General features: G+C 35.2%; 1 protein-coding gene and 1 pseudogene across 7 annotated transcripts in view; one reads left to right on the top strand and one right to left on the bottom strand.

Annotated features, from left to right (window-relative positions):
- The window catches only part of ZZZ3 (zinc finger ZZ-type containing 3), a 102,262-nt gene that overhangs the window by 41,289 nt on the left and 40,969 nt on the right, over positions 1-20,004 (top strand). For 6 of the 7 annotated variants that reach the window (XM_087866020.1, XM_087866018.1, XM_087866019.1 and 3 more), the window contains one exon: positions 1,021-2,576. The exons of the other annotated variant lie outside the window; for it this stretch is intronic. In XM_087866020.1, coding sequence (XP_087722146.1) covers positions 1,072-2,576 — 1,505 coding nt within the window. In that variant the 5' untranslated portion in view covers positions 1,021-1,071. The remainder of the gene's footprint in view (positions 1-1,020; positions 2,577-20,004) is intronic. 7 annotated transcript variants of the gene reach the window in all.
- LOC123795296 (ubiquitin-conjugating enzyme E2 C pseudogene) lies at positions 15,028-15,441 on the bottom strand (annotated as a pseudogene).

The raw sequence follows: 20,004 nt of genomic DNA, 5'->3' as shown, positions 1-20,004 counted from the left end.
CTTCCATCCTCTTCAGAATACTTCCTTTCATTTGCTAGTTTATGGCTGTACTTCTAAAGACTAGGGAGATTTGGTTTTGCTCTGTTTTGCTTTTAGCTATTGCAAGCTAGGATTGTGGTATCTGTTGATATGCTTGATTACAAAAACTCTTATGCAACTGAAAATTTTTTTTTTTTAAAGATTTTATTTATTTATTTAACACAGATAGAGACAGCCAGCGAGAGAGGGAACACAAGCAGGGGGAGTGGGAGAGGAAGAAGCAGGCTCATAGCGGAGGAGCCTGACATGGGGCTTGATCCCACAACGCTGGGATCACGCCCTGAGCCGAAGGCAGATGCTTAACCGCTGTGCCACCCAGGCGCCCCATCTGCAACTGAAATTTTTTGATGTTACATAGTTTATTACCGAAGGATTTGACCAAAAACTCATTTTAGTAAAGTGAATTAAAAAGAGCAGAGCCTACCACTTTACCTCCCAGGAATGTTTTGAGAAAACATAAGATATGATTAGGATAGTTTTTGTGATAATTGCTGTATACATTCAAGGGTATTATTTTAATAATGAAGATGAAATCCTGTCTTTCAGGGAAATCTTTTCTGGGCCCTTTGTGCCTGTATATCTGAGAGGCAGATACACAGCAAGGCAGGTTAAGGGCATGGTTTCTAGAGCCCTGCCCTGCCACTTAGGAGTGTGGCTTTGGACAGATTACTTAAACAATACAGATAACCTCAGCCTCCTCATTTGTAAAGTAGGGATGATAATAGCACCTATCTTAATTGTTGTGAGACTTAAGTGAGTTAATGTATGTAAAGCATATAGAACAATTCCCGGAACATATTAAGTGTCATGTAATTGTTAGCTATTATTAATATCATTTTTAGAAATGTTAATAAAATAAATTATATCATGTAATTTATTAATATTGGCTATACTTGGATTTAAAAGTTAATAGCGTTATGCTTTTGTTTTAGGTATATTAACTATTACCTTTTTCTCATTATTTTGTTTACATTTTTGAAGGTTTCCCAATGAGTGGATCATGATGACCGTATTGTAGGGACTTGCCATAGTATGGCTGCTTCCCGATCTACTCGTGTTACAAGATCAACAGTGGGGTTAAACGGCTTGGATGAATCTTTTTGTGGTAGAACTTTAAGGAATCGTAGCATTGCTCACCCTGAAGAAATCTCTTCTCATTCTCAAGTACGATCAAGATCACCAAAGAAGAGACCAGAGCCTGTGCAGATTCAGAAAGGAAATAATAATGGAAGAACTACTGATTTAAAACAGCAAAGTACTCGAGAATCATGGGTAAGCCCTAGGAAAAGAGGACTTTCTTCTTCAGAAAAAGATAACGTAGAAAGGCAGGCTGTAGAAAATTGTGAGAGAAGGCAAACAGAACCTGTTTCACCAGTTTTAAAAAGAATTAAGCGTTGTCTTAGATCTGAAGCACCAAACAGTTCAGAAGAAGATTCACCTATAAAATCAGACAAGGAGTCAGTAGAACAGAGGAATACAGTAGTGGACAATGATGCAGATTTTCAAGGGACTAAACGAGCTTGTCGATGTCTTATACTGGATGATTGTGAGAAAAGGGAAATTAAAAAGGTGAATGTCAGTGAGGAAGGGCCACTTAATTCTGCAGTAGTTGAAGAAATCACAGGCTATTTGGCTGTCAATGGTGTTGATGACAGTGATTCAGCTGTTATAAACTGTGATGACTGTCAGCCTGATGGGAACACTAAACAAAATAGCACTGGTTCATATGTGTTGCAGGAAAAGTCAGTAGCTGAAAATGGGGATTCGGATACCCACACTTCAATGTTCCTTGATAGTAGGAAGGAGGACAGTTATATAGACCATAACGTGCCTTGCACAAATTCAGAAGTGCAGGTCAAGTTGGAGGACCACAAAATAGTAACTGCCTGCCTGCCTGTGGAACATGTTAATCAGCTGACTACTGAGCCAGCTACAGGCCCCTTTTCTGAAATTCAGTCATCCTTAAGGGATTCTGAGGAGGAAGTAGATGTGGTGGGAGATAGCAGTGCCTCAAAAGAGCAGTGTAATGAAAACACCAGTAACGCCCTGGACACAAGTCTTGAGAGTATGCCAGTCTCTGGAGACCCAGAATCATCTTCTGTTCTAGACTGTGTTTCAGCTCAAATGATGTCTTTATCAGAGCCTCAAGAACATCGATATACTCTGAGAACTTCACCACGAAGGGCGGCCCCTACCAGAGGTAGTCCCACTAAAAACAGTTCTCCTTGCAGAGAAAATGGACAATTTGAGGAGAATAATCTTAGTCCCAATGAAACAAATGCAACTGTTAGTGATAACATAAGTGAATCTCCCACAAATCCTGATGAAATTTCTCAGAATGAAAAAGGAGTATTTTGTGACTCTGAAAATTATGGGAGTGAAGGACTAAGTAAGCCACCCTCAGAGGCAAGACTTAATATTGGACATTTGCCATCTGCCAAAGAGAGTGCCAATCCGCACAATACAGAAGAAGAAGATGATGATCCTGATGTTTATTACTTTGAATCAGATCATGTGGCACTGAAACACAACAAAGAGTATGTGTAAATATGGTAACCATGAATTCTGCTTTGTTTATTATTCCCCACGTTTTCAGTATCTGTTCATAAATGTCTATTCATAGCATTTTTATTATAGCTAAGATTAATGCTTTAGCTGAAATTTTAGGTTTAACATAATGATTATCTCAACTCTTAAAAAAACTCCAAAAAAGAAAGACTTTAAAACTCAACTTTATTATTCTTCTCAATGGCAATATGGTTTTCTAGTTTTGAGATTTCACGCATCTCAATTAGAAAAGACATGTGGAAACATGGTTGATGGTGTTTTTGTTTATTAATAAGTTTTATGCCATTTCAGTTAATTTGTAAAATGGAAACATCTTTAGTTATCACAATACACTTTGAATTTATAGTTATAGAGCTTTGTTGAAGTGTCTGTGCCTTCCAGACCGTGTACAACAATTGATGAGTACTTAGACATCATATAGATAAGGGAAGTCTGGCAGGCTATAAATCTCTTTTATCTTAGTTACTGATCTAATTTCCAGTTAAAACTTTTGATTTAAAAAAAATGTACTTTATGCATTGCCTTTGACTTTCGTGATTTGCAGAAATAGGTATTACTGAAAAACTATGACAAGTAATTGTGTATTGTAATTAGCACATTAGCACGAGTTAGTCTGTGGTATAGTTTACATAAAGCATTTGAGACAACTCTCTCCTGATTCTAAATTACAAGGGGAGGCTATCTTAAGATGCTGTCATTTTCTTAACCTTTGTAAAGAAGGTACTTTTTAAAATAGAGCGCCCAAATTTATCACAGTTTTGCTTAGATTTGCTTTAAAGTATTCTTGGTAGTAACACAAATGAATTGGAGCTAACTCTGAATAATCCTGAAAGGAACGTTAATGAACAGTGAACAGTGCTTATCATGAATACCATGATCAACAACAGTGAAAGACGTATATGAGTTAATTACCTTTACTCCTACAAAGTAAGCTTTTGAATTACTAGCACAGATTTTATACACTGATTTGAGAAAATTTTGTAATGTTCTTGTTGTGACAATTGCCAGATTCTGGTATGTATCAGATCAAAGTATCAAATCCTAGTTGTAGACCATAATAATTTTTTGCCATACATTATAGATCAGATTTATATATGGTAATATGGTGGCCTTTTAGCATATGTTTCTTTTCTGAATTTTCCTTTTTTTGATAAATTATATTTTAATATTTGGTTTAGTAGAAAGGTCATTATATCTGAGCATTTTATTCATTTGTTTTATAGAATGGTTAGCATTTTTATGTATTTGAAATATTTGAAGTCCAATTTGAGGTAGAAAACTTAGTAAATGAATAAGTGAAGTTTTTTTCCAATTTCAGATAGAGTTCTTACCATTAGTATTAGGCATCAGTTTTTAAAAACAGAGTTGTTTATCTGCAGGCAAAAGAAGTAGAGCATATGTTAGAGAGAAACCAAGAACTCAAGAAGTGTGCATTTTTATAAAATGGTACTCATTATTTCTGTTCTTTTTATTGTTTCTTTGGCAAAGAGATGCTCTCTTAAGGCTTAGCTGGTATATTGATGGAAAATATTTTCCCATTAATTCATTATGTTACTTTTTTTGTTAGAGCTCTCCTGATGATAATTCTCGGGGATGATAAACGTATAAAACAGTTGTCTAAAGGTAGTGGCCATAACATTTAAAGAGTGATGTTCCATATTCTTAAGCCTTTGAGACTGAGAACAATAGTTTCATGGGTTCCTCAGGATGTACAAAGTCCTTTGGAATTTGGTTAGTAGGTGCTTTATTAAGACAGTATTTTCAATTTAATGCCTCATTTAGTGACTTTGGGCAAAAGAAATCACTCCTTGCTTTTTTGCCTTTTTCCAGTCCTTTGAAGGTAGCACCTTTAGACACCTCACTTAAACTTTTTTTCCCCCGACGGACGTACATTGGGAAGAGTGAGATGGAGAGTTAGAGCATCTTGGTGTTAGCATCTTGGTTAGAGATAATTTAAAGAAAATTGAGAGAGGATGTTTGATCATGTTAGATGTAATCTCTTTTCAGTAAAGTCCTTATTCCTGTGCTTTTTGTTTAGAGCCAAGAGATGGTTGGATGTAATGTTGGCTTTTTTACCCAAATTGTCATTGTAAAAAATAGCATCATGAGACCCGTCTTGTGCTTTGAAGTCTCAAGTTAATTTCTTTCGGTTTGAAAATGCACTTGGGATAAAGGGAAAAAAAAAAGATAAATGGGTAGATGGAATATTATTCTCCTGCACACACAGGTGTACACATACACCCCCATCAGATTTTTTTTTTTCTTTCTTAATTCTCTTCATGCTAGTAAATTGCTCCAGATAATTGTCTTTGAAACTGGGAATTGGGCATTGCCTAGATTATACATGAATATCTTTACCAGTAGGGAATGAATACTTCCTGATGGTCAGATTCAAAAATATGTTATTGACAGAAAACTGAGCATGGCATAGTTCTTTATCCGGAGCCGGGAGAACATGGCTCTTTTCATTCCAGTTGCAACTCTGCTCTAAATTAACATTGATTATTTAATCAGCAACCGTCTATCCTACCATTTAGCCTATAATTTATCTGTATTATTTGCAAGGGTATTACATATAGGGTCATCTAATGACTTGTAAATTTTTGAAAAGATATTGTATATAGAATCCTAGCCTTAGACCTGATTCATGGTAATTAGACCATCGGGCCAGAGAAATGAGTTTGTGGGCATTCTGGATGCTTAACCCTGTTTCCTCTCTAGATGCCATCCCTCTTATTCACATAAACCCATTGTGTGCTTTTATGTATTTATTTTTCCAAATGGAGAATTCCACTAGAAACAAGGGAGAAGGGGAACTGAAGATTATCTTTTTTTCCTGGCAAGATTTCAGGTGTGCATTATTTCATTAGATGTGATTTCTTAAAGAGTGGTGTATGGAGAATCAGAAGAAATACATTTTATGTAAAAACTCTGGTCTTCAAGGTTGAAAGATTCTGTTAAAGCGGTAGATAATACCTAGTGACTCTCTTTTTGGCCTAAGTAGCCAGACGGACTGAAATCATGTGTTTAACTGTGATTTGCCTTTTCTCTTTGGGAATTGACCTTTTGTGGATTTTGAATCAGAAGGATTCAATCAGATCTCTCAGATTTGAAGTTCTGGCTCTAGGGAGAGTAGGTATGGAAGATACTAGGTCATGGGTTTTAATGTTCGGAGCTTTTTCCCCTAATTCACAAGGCAATCACTAGAAAATAAATATGTAAAAGAAAATGTGATTTGGTCAGTTTTCTCTGAATTCTCTTTGTATAAGAATACTTAAGTAAATTATTTGAAGGGCCTTGGATAGCTTCATTTAAAGATCTTATAACTTTTCATAAACAGGCAAAGGATACAAAGTCAGATTAAGAGTTTTTTGATTCTTGAGGTCTTCTGAAGCGTTAACTCATTGATAGGATTATTAATACTAATTTTCAAGTTTCTAGATAATGAAAGTATTAGAATAAGCTAGTTACTGCTTATCAAAAGAGTATTGCTCATATAGTCTCTAGGTAAGAAATTTTCAAGCCATAGTAAAGAATATTTATAGGAATGGTATTTTTAAACTTGGTTCTCTGAAAACATTAATGTACTTTAAATAATTATGATATGTCCTTTTATACTATGCTTATGTGAATCATTTGATATCTTCATCAGTTTCAGAAGCTGCATAGAGAAAATACTCATCAGGTCTTGTAGTAAATTCAGTTCCTGTGAGACTACTTTTACTGTTTGTCTAAGTTTCTTTCAAGGGCCCAGAAGGCTCCAGGACTAGGGATGGATTTTGCTTAGAAAGCAATAGAGGAGTCATCCTGCCCTAGATAAAATAATGTTAAATTTGTACTGTGCTTCATAAGGTACAGAGTGATTTCCTGTAGTTTCTCATATGACACGTGCTACAGCTCAGAAGTAGACAGCATAGGTGGCATTATACAGTCCCCATTTCCTAACTTATAATTAAGGTTTTAAAGTTAACCTATTGAAATTCTGATGAACTACTGGTAGATAGAGGTCCGATATTCTAATTCATAGTTGGAATTACTCCTGGTTATCTGAGGGAGCAGATACTCGGTACTCAGTTCTCAAAATTCTTTAGTCCGAGTTTAAGCTCTGTAATTGTAATCATGATTATCTGGTTTTATCTGTCAGAGAATTAGCATTATAGGTAAGTAACCTGTTCTATTCATTGGGTGAAATGTTTCCATGGTCATTGTTCTAAAGAACATTGTGTTAGTATGTCTGTGAAAAATAATTGCCCTGTACGAATTGGGGGTATAAAACTGCTATAGCTTGAATTTAAATAGATAATTTGGATAATTTGCAAAAAATACTTTGGGGGATGTTTAGAATGCAGTTGAGTATATTAAAGTCAGAGGTTACTAGGGAAAACTCATGCATGGTGTACCTTCTCAACTAATTGGAAAAGGCTGTGGAGTGTAACAGGGAGAATGGCCCCAGTAGTTTGGCACAAAGTTTAATGAGAAGAGGGAAATAAGTGTCCTTAGTATAAAATATTTGGTTGTAAGAGGATTATGCCATTGACCAAAATAATCAGTGCGGTGAACTCTTGGTTTTTTCCTTTGAATGTCAACATCTTTTATTTCAAGTGAAGTGAATGATGTCTAAAAGTGATTCTCTGTTGTAATCCAAGTGTATTTGTACCCGAGTATAATTTAACTTTTTCTTCATTTAGGGTCATTTTTCCTGGCAGAGGTTATGTAGTGATACTTCCTGCCATCACTGCCGGAATATCTCTGTTTTTGCTTATGTTAAATGATTTGGACTCCTGCTTTTTATGTTCCGATAACTTAGCTTCTTTTCTATGTTCTTCTGGAAGTTCTGTGACTTAAATTTTCTTCTTCAGTTCTGTTGACTTTCATTTTGTTGTCACTAGTGCTATCATGCTACCTTCCCCTGATAACTCAGCCTTCCCTTCTAATTGAGTGCTTTTGGTTCTCTTTAAACTTGGAAATCAAAATAACCAAGCTTGTTAGAATTATGTCTCATGATTCTTGAGTGATGGACTGAGGAATTTCTCTTTGAATGCATAGATTAAGCATTAGTGCAGGGAGATGTTTGTTTTAATTGTGTTTTTTTGTTTGTTTGCTTTCTGGTTTAGAGGCTATGTCTTACATAAGTGACCAGGTATCTAAATTCTGGATAGAGAAACAACAGTTGTTTCTTCATATATATGGCAATGAATACTCATTAGCAATAAAACCCATTTAAAACAATTATCATTTATTTGAGACTAATTGAAGCTTAGCCTTTAGTTGCAGGAACTTTATTTTAGTAGTTTTTTTGTAGGCTCAAAAATGTTGTTTTTACATAATGGTAAGCAGACTATACCATTTATATGTTTTTGTGATGACTCGTCATCAGATACTACAATGTTTAGTAATCAATGAGAAGATCTGTTTTGTGACTTTTCTGCTTCTCCAGTGAGGTCTGTATGTTCAGTGAGGTCTGTGTATCACTGTTTCTTTTATATTATCATGGAAAGGTGCTTCTGCTTTCCTCTTAAATCTCTGATTTTAATGTAGAGTAATTTGTAAAGTGCTAACAGATGAGCAGTTTGTTCAGGACACTCCTAGTAGGCAGAATTCTCGTAGTGTGTTATGATTTCACTTTCACGTATCCAGTAATATTTGTATGGTAGACATTTGAAATATATTGAGGGTCTGGATTTTGTTCTCTTTCTTTAAAAAGTATTGAAATTTGCTCTGACAGGAAGTTAATTTATTTGATAGTAAGCTTGATTCTATTAAGGTTTACCTTTTAGCTCTGATAGGGGAAGTCCAGAGTAGCCTATATTCTAGGTTTAGTTTAGCCTTGTGGCATGGCCTTTCTGGTTTCTCATTTAAAAAGGTCTTTACTCTGGCTAGTTGAAACCTGAAGGACTTTAGCCTCATGAAAACACTGATAATTGTTCTGTACAAATCCTTGATAGTTGTTCTTTGCTTGGTCCTGTGGAATCTCATGTTTTACACATGCAACTTTGTATGTGGCAGACGCCACATATGGGACCTCTGTGCAGATACTTGGTGTTTCCTGTCTTTTTCTGTTTTGCTTCTTCCTCTTTGGTGCTCTGTCCCACAAATTCCAGCTGCTTCACTTCCCCAAACTCCGTTTTCTCTCTCTCTGCTCAGCAAGACCGCTTCCTGTGCCATAGTACTGATGGTACTTCCATGTAGAAAGTGTGATCATAGTGTGCGTTATCTCATTGTTTGCTCTCTCTTGCAGATCAGAGTCCTGCACTGCATGTTGTCTAACAATAATTGTTTCTGTATTTTCTCCAGTTGTTTAGTTGAGTGTGGCAGAAGGATATTCAGTGTTACTCTGTCATGACTGAAAGTGGATTTACTTTCAGTATGCACTAGGTATGTTTTCTTCTTATGACACTCCCAGCCTGAAGTTTGACCACTTGGAAATTATTTTTTGTTGACACTCTTGTGACAGCAAGGACTAGTTTTTACTTACACCTTAAAAATTAATTTAAGCAATTTCTTTTTCTAAGAAGCTGAAGTCAGAGAAATTGGAATAATACCAATTTGAATTGAAGAATGAGGGTAAAAGAGACTTGACATTGTTTTAGTTGTGTTGATGAACTGTTGCTATGGTTTGAGCAGAAGTAAAAATTGGGTTACTGGTTCAAATATAGTTCATGAGGGTGGGTAAAAGAGAATGCGACACACAAGAAGATATGAAACGAGGTTTAAAGGTTTTAGGTTTAAAGTGGTAACCATAAGAGATGAAAGAGTAACGTAGCTAGGTTTTAGTTATTTTTCCTAGACCCTTCAGGTTTTTTGGGTAGGCCATATGTGATGTACTGTATTTCAGAAAGCTAGTGTGAATATGCTCTTTTTATGCCTGACAGTTTAATCCAGTTTCTTGTAAATGTCGAGTGTTTTGCAGAAATTTATTTTCCCTGATACTATTTTTACCATTTATGCTAAGTTGGAGAACTCATTCAACTTTTGTTGTTGTTTGCTTCTTTTCACTTGTCGTAAATGATCCTTTCTCTTAATTTTATATGTATTTTTTCATGTTTTAACTAACAGTTCTCAGAATATAAAAGCATGAAATTATTTTGTTATGTTTAAACTTTTAGTTGGAGAGAAAGGGTCATGCTGATAGTTTATTGGTATTGAGGGTAGAAAGTGCCATTGAACACTAGTCAACACCTAAAGTTTCTTCTTAATATAACATTTCAAAATATATATATGGATATGAAGAGTGAAGTTAAATGAATCAAGTGTAATATTTTAAGTACTGTTTTTTTTAAGACTTCAATCATGGTGGGGTGCCTGGGTGGCTCAGTCTGTTAAGTGTCTGCCTTGGGCTCAGGTCATGATCCCAGGGTCCTGGAATTGAGCCCCACATCAGGCCCCCTGCTCAGCAGGGAGTCTTCTCCTCCCTCTCCCTCTGTCCTCCCCTCTGTTTGTGCTCTCTCTCATGAGCTCTCTCTCAAATAAATAAAATCTTTAAGAAAAAAAAAAAGACACTGATCATGACTGGATAATGTTTTTATTTTTAAAATGCTGTCTCATTTAAATCTAGAATCTTAATAGTTTTAAAAGTTTTATTTGTAAATTATTTATAAAAGTTGGACTAGATTTGAGGAGTACTCCAATCCCCTTCCATTACAGTTTTTAGCTGGCAATATGATGCTGGGTAAATGTCTTTAATTTCTGTGGTTGTCAGTTTTCTTATCTATAAAAAAAGAAATGGCATGGTTTGACTTCTGTAATTCAAATTAATATATGTAAATATACCTTTCTCTGCCCTTTCAAGGGAAAGGTTTTTTGGGTAGGCCATAACTTTTGGTACTGCTCATACTTTAGTTATTGACTGCCGCCTTATTTTGCATGCTTTCTGTTGATACTCTCACAAACTGCTGTGGCTTAAATTACCATCTCTATTGATGGATTTCCAAAGGTATATATCTCCAATCAGATTATTCTTGAGCTTCAGACTGCTTACAAGATATATCCATTTGCCTTCCCCACAGTAAACTCAGTGGAACATGTCTAAAATTGAACTTAACCATTGCTGGCTTCATGTACATCCAATATTCAACACTATCTTTTTACTTAATTGGTAGTTTCTTTCACTTGCCTGCTCTAGAAAAACAGGAGTAATCTTCAGTTACTTCTTCACTACACTCCCTCTTCCACCAGTGCTATTGATTCAGCTTTATTTCTTTATTCTCAGTGCCACTTTTTTTTTTTTTTTAAAGTAGGCTCCATGCCCAGCGTAGACAGAGCTCAGTGCAGGGCCTGAACCTACTATCCTGAGATCAAGACCTGAGCTGAAATCAGCAGTCAGGTGCTTAACCAACTTAGCCACCCAGGCGCCCCTCGTTGACACTTTTTTAAATTTAGATCACTATCATCTCTTCTTGATTACTGGAAATGCGTTCTGTGGTGCCAGTGTACTATTTCCTCAGTGGACTGCTATACTGTTGCTGGAGTGAATGTTTTAGAATAAAATCTGTTCTTTAAAATGAACTATTGCATTATTTTTAAACATTCTCTTCTGTCTATTTCTCTATATTCTAAACAGATTAAACCTTTGGTTCTTTGATTACGTTCTTTTACTTGAGGCTTTCTCATATGCCTGACCACCTGTTCTAGTCCACCCTTACCCCTATCTCCCTGATTATCTTCCTTTCTCTGTCTACAAAGGGAGAAGGATGTTTAAATTTAGACATCATACACTCTGAGAAATCTTTCCAATCTTGCCAAGATTGACTGATTGCTCCTTGTGTGTTCTGTCATAGCAACATGTACGATAGACCTCAAGCTCTTTGAAGGAACCATATCTTTCTAGTTGGTTGATGTATCATCGGAGAAATGTCAAGCCATATCCTGCTTTGAAAATGTCAGAGAAAAATTTAGTATGCTTTTCATAGTAGAGATCTTTTTTAATGCCATTAGTTTGATTTTTAATACTCGGGATTTATGAAATTTAGCACTGGTAGTGATTTCCTTTTTTTACTTAAAAACTAGATTTTAAGTTTTCAAAAGAAATGTTGAATAAGCTACATAATCATTCATATAGTTAACTTAGGAATTATGGAGAGATAATTGGGATGGTGGGGGACATGGGAAAGAACGGTGTGTCTCCTGATTAGTTTGGTTGTCTGAACACATTTTCAGGTGGTGAGATAAATGTTTTTATATGGCTGTATGAAAAATGTAAGCTTGGTTGTTAATACCAGACCCCAAAGAGAGGAAGTCATTGTATTATAAAACAGATTTACAAGTTTGGTATGATCAGAATGTTTTGTATAGTTTCAAATATATTTTTATAATCCAGAGTTTTACCGGTGGGCTTTAGAAAGCACTACGGAATGATAAGAATTTGGTTTGGGTTATCTTTGTTGAATTGAAGGACTTGAAAGAAAATGTGCGTCCCTACTTAAGGATTTTCAATAGAGGATATTATTTAGCTTTTTGTGTATAACCTCATAATTTTGAGTAGAAGCTAGAAATGATTAAAAATACAAGGCATATCCTGCATCTTTGAAGTTATTGTAAAATGATTGTATACATACATAGTTTGGCCATATTTGAGATATGCTGCCTGGCAGAGTATTAGTTAATAACTGGAGATTACTAGCTTGACTCTATTATGTGAAATTTTTATGTATTTGCAATTTTAGAGTAGAAGGGAACTTTTTACATGTTACAGTGTATTGTTTCTTAGAATAGGTAATCTAAAACTCTGGAGTAGGGAAAATATGTAAATCTTGGTCTGACTGGTGGTCAGGATTTTTTCTAGATTATTGTGCAACTTTTATAATATTGACCACAGTACAGTTGCGTTCATCTTCCTGAAGTCTTGAGGAAACTCAAGAATTTTATTGAATAAAAACAGGTACTAGGAACCAGTTGAAAAGGCATCCTTTAGGGTTTCTTACCACAAGAAATTGAGGGTCTTTATGGACGAAAAAAACCACAGTTTTTTGAAGGGTATAAATATGTGGATTAAAAAAATATTGATATACTCTTTAAACAATTCCCTGTGAAAACCTTTGTGTGGTACTTCAAATGGTATTCAATTTGAATACAAGGTTATTAAAACCCAGCAACTAGTAAGGAACTGTAGGTTATTTGAAACTAGCAAGGGGAATAAACAAAGTCAAGGTAATTAGAGCTTGTTTTAGTAGGAGCTTGTTGGTTGCAGGAATCTGAAAACCCATTCAAAGTATATCAAATATAAAAAGCTTATTTTAAATAAATAGTAGGCAGTCTTATGGATATTCAAGGTCAGAAAGAAAGCCTGCCAGGCCTTGTGAAATTATAACGTTTTGGTATTTAAGATGATACTGTCTTACCTGTGCTTCTCTTTATGCAGTACAGACTGGTTTTTCTCTTTTTACTGACGTTTTCTGCTCACTTTCCCTGCGTAATTTCAGTTTGCAAACAGCAGTGACTTTCCACTGTGCTTGCCGTGGTCCCAACTTTCTACTTGACCTTTCTTCTCAGATCCTCTTCACATTCTGTAACAAATGCGTGGTTATTGATTTCTGCAGATCGACTTCCCTGGGTCAGCTTTTCATCTCTTGCAAAATTATCATTTGTCAAGGGTAGAGTTAATGGTTGGAGGTGGGGAACTGAAGTCTGCTTTGGCCAATGCTTTTTGGAAGTATGTCTTCCAGAAAAGAGGTTATTGGACAGTGTAGGCTGTCAGAAGATGCCCGTGATTGACCATTTGGTGTTTTGGGTATTCTTGACCAGTTGTATATAAAATGGGTAGAAATAGCAGAGCTATTATACTAATCGTCCATGTCATTTTATTTCTGCATAGTATTGCATTTTATGGATATGTCATAGTTTGTTTATTTACCTATTGGAGGACATGTTGATTGTTTCCAGATTTTGGTGAGTATGAATAAGACTGCTATAAACATTTGCATTTGCAGGTTTTGTGTAAGATGTAGGTTTTCAAATCAGTTGGGAATATCCCTAAATTTGTACATGCTAGATCTTATGGTAAGAGTATGTTTAGTTTTGTAAGAAACTGCCAAACTGTTTTCCAAAGTAGCTGTACCATTTTGTATTCCTATCAGTAGTGAATGAGAGTTCTGTTGCTCTGTATCTATCCTCAGCAGAATTTGGTATTGTCAGGTTTTTAAATTTTAACCAATCTAATTGGTATGTGGTGACCCTGCTGTATTTTTAATGCACACATAAACAGAGACCTTTTGGGCCATATAAAAATATTTGCTATGCTTGATATTTTATTTCATGTAGTAGATGTTTTTATAAACATTTTTTGGTAAATGAAATAATTTTAAAGGTTTTGTTTGTCTTTTAAAGGTTTCTGAAGGATAATGTTGGTAATTTTTAAAGCAAAGAATTTTTTTGTGTAGTGACTTCCCTTGTTACAAATCTTTTCAATGCTCTTTCAGAAGTGAAGCTTTCATTAGAATAGTCAGGTGTTTTATACTGGAATAAGAAATTTCTCAGTAATATGTTCACCTGCTTTTTTTGAGTTAGAGTATATAATACCTTATTAAAATTTATTCGACCCTAAAGATAAAAAAAATGATAACTATTTTTTGATGTTGGAATTATGGGGACCTTATTTCTTCTCATGATTTACATTTTTTAGTTTTTGTTATGTAACTAGAAAATGTTAAAAAAATCAAACATACAAAATTTATTCTCATAAAGATCTATTAAGGGATTTAAAAAAGAACCTCCCCACCCCCAAATCTTCATTATCTGTGGTGCTGAGGTGGGGAAGAGCACTAGGATGTCGAATCAAGAGGCATTGGCATGGTTCTCAGCCCTTACTTAGCTGGCCAATCATGAAGTCTCTTAATCTCCTTGAACTTCATTTTCTTCAGCTGTGAGATGAAGAGGTTGCACCTATCCTTGAGGTAGCACCTTCCAGCTCTAATATTCTATAGTTCTGTGGCACCTATACTTGCTGTACTCTCTAACTCCTTTCACGCCATTGAATGTGTCTTGAAGCTTCCGTCAGAAACATTCAGTGGCTTAATAATTGAAGAGTTGTGTTTAAGTCTTACTAGGTGGCAATCGACACACGTTTGAAAAACACATTTAAAGATATTTTGTATTTATTAGTGCCATTGTCTTTAATCAGTATGTATATTTCTGTAAGATCTTAGTTGAGATACATATTTTTAAAAAGTTCTTTTTATTGTTTGTAGTGTTTTTTTTAAGGCTTGCTGTATTTTATTTTATTTTTGTTTTATGTTTTGAAAAAATCCAGTGTATTTATTTAGTATAATCATCAGAAGGGCTCAACCAGAGACTTAATTTAAAAAACAGAAACAAAACAAAAGTGACACCACAGCTTAAGATACAGAGTCTAGACAGGAATGAGGAAAAGGACAGACCATCTAAAGAAAAAAATAAAAAGGCAACACAAGGAGAGAGGCTAGACAGTCAGGGATCTTGGCTGGAGACCTGCTTTGAGTAGGTTTCTTGCAGATACTTGTTAAAGGCGGTGGGGTTTTTCCAGAGCTCGGCAGCATGTGTGTTCAAAGGGCTAGCAGTGTTGGGTTCCCCTAGCGGGCTCTGGATGGACAGCAGGATGGTCCATACAGGATAGACCACTTGTGCTTCAGGATGTCCAGGCAGATGTTACCCACCTGCCCACGCTGGGGTGGGAGCAGGTTGTGAGGAACTTCACTGTGTGGGTGCACTGTAAGGGTAGCCACTGGCGAACTCCAGGGAGAGTGTACACCTCAGGGCTTCATATACCGGGCCAGCTGCTCCACGGAAGGTCCCCACCCATTTGGAAAGGTCTCATTCAGGGAAGGCAGAAATTCCTTTGTCACCGAACGTCATGAAGGTCATGAGCTCCTGCTATATCCTTTTGCCCATGGGGCCCTGGGCCGCTGGTCTTGGCTCCTTTGCGGGTGGCGTCTGGAACACTGTCTGGGAGGCCACCCGGGCCATGTGGGGAGGGAGCAGGGTTTCCTATATTTTAAAAAAGGTGTCATGCAGTCTGTATTAGAGTCAACACTGCAGCAATTTTAACTGCTTCTTTCATATTTGTTTAGTTATTGTGGTGTTCAGTCTAAGGACCCTTTGAAATTTTTGGTATGTTAAAAATGGATTGTATAGTGTACTGAAGGAGGTCCTAGTTTCTAAGTTTTTAGAAATTTAATGTGTGTTCAGTATTGAAATAAGCAGTCAGTCTGTAGGCTGTACTCTCTTTGGTATATCAGATAGGAATAAGATTCTTGGTATGTGTTCCTATGCGGCAAGGAATAGAGAAAATCAGGATGAAAGAGAAAGGTCCTTTGCTGGATGTCTTTATTTTATTCTAACAATTTCATTTCATTTCCTCTTTTCTTTTAAAAAGTCTCTTTACCTGTACTCTCTTCCTCATACTGAACATCAGTACTTGAGATGAACCACTGTGATTCCTCAGTCTCTACCCACTCATATACATACTAAGAAAAACTAATTCTGCACAGCTGAGAAGCAGGATTTAAAGATATGTGTCTTTTTTTTTCTTTTTAAAGAATTGGAGTAGGAGTGGAGAATAAGTTTTATTCTTGATTCTAATAAAATTAAGTATTTATTATATTAAGATTGGGTCATCCACAAGTTCATTCTGTGGTTAGGATTTGAAATTAAAACTTCTCTAAATATAAGTGAAAATGAACTTCTAGTTTAAGAGAAATGTCAGTTATACTAGCATTTCTCTGGAGATGGAAGAGTTATCCCTACATGCTATTATGTTAGGGATTTTGTGGTTGGTACTAAAGACCAGTAAGTTAACGGCAGCTAGATTATGTTTTAATAACTTATTGAAGGTAAAATGTGCCAACTATAACCAAAGAAGTGGTAAAAGTAAAGATCATCAAACACTTTAAATAGTATAAACTATTTAAGGGCACCCTCTGTAAATACTGATTTTCTTGGCATGGGTGATTTTTTCTCTTAGCTATGAAAAATAAATGATGTTTCTATTTTTAATATGCAGGCTTATTTTTTCTAACCAGATTGTACTTTGCCTTTAGAAGTTTTTCAGTCAAATCCATGTAAGTACAAATTTTTATCCTCCAGTTTGTAGTTAATTAAAATTGTATATAATTTAAATGGAGGCAAACATTATTATTATTATTATTATTATTATTTTTTTTTTTTTACCAGAAACAACATACGAGGCATAGGAGTATGTTTAAGTGTAAAAAGAGTGAGGGCTCATACTATCAAATACTTAGTGATATTTTTTGAGATGTTCAAAAACCTTAATTCATTTACATTCAAAAGCAAACAGCATGGTTAATGATCCAGGGAAGGAATGGGTGTGGAACATAAGAGGATGTTGAGTTGTCTGTTCCCACATAGCTTACTAGAAATATTACTTCTGGTACATGGTACAGACTGTTTGCTTTCTTGATTTATGAAGATTTAAAACATTTAGCTCACAAATAATTTTTAAAAATTATATTGCGGTTATACATTATCTTTGCCCCTCAGTTGTTAACAGTTAATTTCATTCAGTTACCTCAATTGTGAGTAGCAATTTCTTTTCTAATATTGGTAATTCCTAATGAATCTTTATTTCCTTAGAGGACTGACATAGAATAGTGATTCTCAAATGTGGCTGCACATTAGAATCACTTAGAATGTTTTAAAAATATATTAATACCTTGGGGCGCCTGGGTGGCTCAGTCGTTAAGCGTCTGCCTTCGGCTCAGGGCCTGATCCCAGCGTTATGGGATCGAGCCCCACATCAGGCTCCTCCGCTGGGAGCCTGCTTCTTCCTCTCCCACTCCCCCTGCTTCTGTTCCCTCTCTTGCTGGCTGTCTCTATCTCTGTCAAATAAATAAATAAAATCTTTAAAAAAGTAAAAAAATAAAAATATATGAATGCCTAAGCTTTGCCCTAGAGATTCTGATTTAAATAGTCTGTGGAGCCTCATATATCTCTCTTTCTCTATTTTAAACCTCTCTAAGTGATTTTAATATTTAGTCAGGTTTGGAAACCTTGCTGTATATAGAATAGTTTTAGAACCCATCCAGAGCATTTAATGCTGAGACTAAATTTCTTTGTTTTTTTTTTTTAAATGACTCAACTTAAGGAAATTTCAGATTGGTTTTTCTATTAAAACATTTTTTTATAAATTTATTTATTATTAGGGGAAGAACTTCTAAACTTTGCATATGTATTTTCCTTTTTTCTCATTTTGTCCCTTTAAAGTGAGCACTGATCTTTAGTTTGGAATCTAATAAGATGTCTTCTGACATTTATTAAGCATAACTCTATTCTATATCTACAACAATAATAAATGCTTATATTGTTTATAAGCTATTAGATGGCTCAGAATTTCAAAGGGCCAGTCCAAATAGCATATATGAGAAGTTGTTTTACAGAAATATTTTGTACTTTGATCATATTTTTAAAATTTGATCGTGTATTTTGAAGAGTAACTAATAAGGATTTGTGAATTATCAGATTCAGTTTTCTTCACTCTTCACATATATAAATCTTTAGTGAAAGCTAACAAATATATTTTGTTATTATATATTCATTATATATATTATTTGGTTAATGATTGTTTTTAACTTTAATTATTAAATGTTATATAGAATAATTAATTCTTAAAGTAGTTTAGAATCAGTTAAAACATTTTTTAAAATATTGTTTCTAAGAATTTTAAATGATCTAATCCATCTTTGGGATAGATTTGTGTCAGTTGATATTTATTGAACAAATGTCTATTGAGTGTCTTCTTCATGCTAGTGGAGTGGTAGTTGCTGGAGATATATGAACAGATAGGTCACCTATTTTAATAAAATGTGGTATAGTATATGTAATTATTGCAAGGTTATCTATATTTTTATGTGTCCAGTAGTCTCAGATTTATGTATTTTTCTGGAAGATTTCCTTTTGTGAGAGACAGAAATATGAAAAGTTTGGTGTTATCAGCCCTTGAAGGTCAGTATGAAATGATGATAAACTCTTACGAAATATTAATTAAACCGGTAAGAAAAAGTGTTTGCCAAGATCATCAAGGTTCTATGTAATTGTTTGTCTCTGTCCCATCACCTCCCCTATTCAGAGTCTGATATTGGAAAAATGAAAGTGTTAAACCTCATAAAAACTACAATTTGGTTAAATTCAGTGTAGAGTTTGAGAAAAAAATTTATAATGTCAGATACTTTATTGGTGAGTAAATTTTCATTAGTATTGAATATGATTCTTTAAAGCTTTTTATGTTCTGAAATTATAGACTTAATATTCTGACTCATACTTTAAATCATAACAAGGGGCTAAAAATGTAGATGACTGGTTCTTTTAAAGAATCTTGCATAGTTTACATTTTGTTCGGGTATTTTATAAGTGTTGTGGAACTTTAAGGGAGCTATCAGTACTTACATAATTGCATGAATATTTAATACTTTGGGTGATTTTCAGGATTTTGGTGTTTGATATTTTGATTTTTTTTTTTGTTTCTAGGTTGTTAGAAATAAGATCTTAGATTTGAAATATTTTCCTTTTTTTTTTTTTTTTTAGAAGAAACTCTTTGAAACTTAATGTAATGTACAAAACCATGTAAAACTTACCTTGTCTTGTTTAAAATGTTTAAAAGATTCCTGGGCCTACATTTAGAGATTGTTTTAGTAGATTTGGGACAGACTAGGAACCTAGATTTTTTTTTTTAAGATTTTATTTATATATTTAATGTATTTGTATTAGAGGGAGAGTGCATGTGTTTTTGTGAGGTTGGGGAGAGGAGAGGAGAAGGGCAGAGGGAGAGAGAGAAAATCCCAAGGAGACTCCCTGCTGAGTGTGGAGCCCCATCATGGGCTCCATCCCACCACCCTGAGATCATGATGCTAGCTCAAACCAAGAGTCTAACACTCAACCAACTGAGCCACCCAGGTGCCCCTAGGCACTTATGTTTTTAACATGCATCTAGGGAATATGGATGTAGGTGGTCTTTAGGCTGCTTTGAGAAAGTATGTCTGTACAAACTTTCTCTTCCACCTTTAAGAGACTCCCATGACCCTACATTTTGCGGGATAAAAGAGAAATATCTTCACTTTGTCTGGAAGAAGGTGATACTGAGGGAAAGATAAGATATGGTAGAGATAGGTCCTTGAGAACATTGTCCATCATTTCTTTGATTCTTTTTTTTTTTTTAAGATTTATTTATTTATTTATTTGAGAGAGAGTGTGGGGGGGAGGAAGGGTAGAGGGACAGGGAGAGAAGCCGACTCTGCCAAGTGCAGAGCCTGATGCGCTGCTTGACCTGATAACGCTGAGATCATGATCTCATGACCTGAAATGGCATGACCTGAGCCAAAACCAAGAGTCAGTCACCCAACTGACTGAGCCACCAGGTGCCCCTATCATTTCTTTGATTCTAAGAAATGACTGAAATCTTTTAGCTTTCTG

This window comes from Ursus americanus, chromosome 12 (genome assembly GCF_024610735.1).
Source record: "Ursus americanus isolate L20-20 chromosome 12, mUrsAme1.1.p, whole genome shotgun sequence".
Classification (NCBI taxonomy): domain Eukaryota; kingdom Metazoa; phylum Chordata; class Mammalia; order Carnivora; family Ursidae; genus Ursus; species Ursus americanus.
Note: the sequence above shows the minus strand (reverse complement) of the source record. Positions and strands in the feature narration are given on the sequence as shown.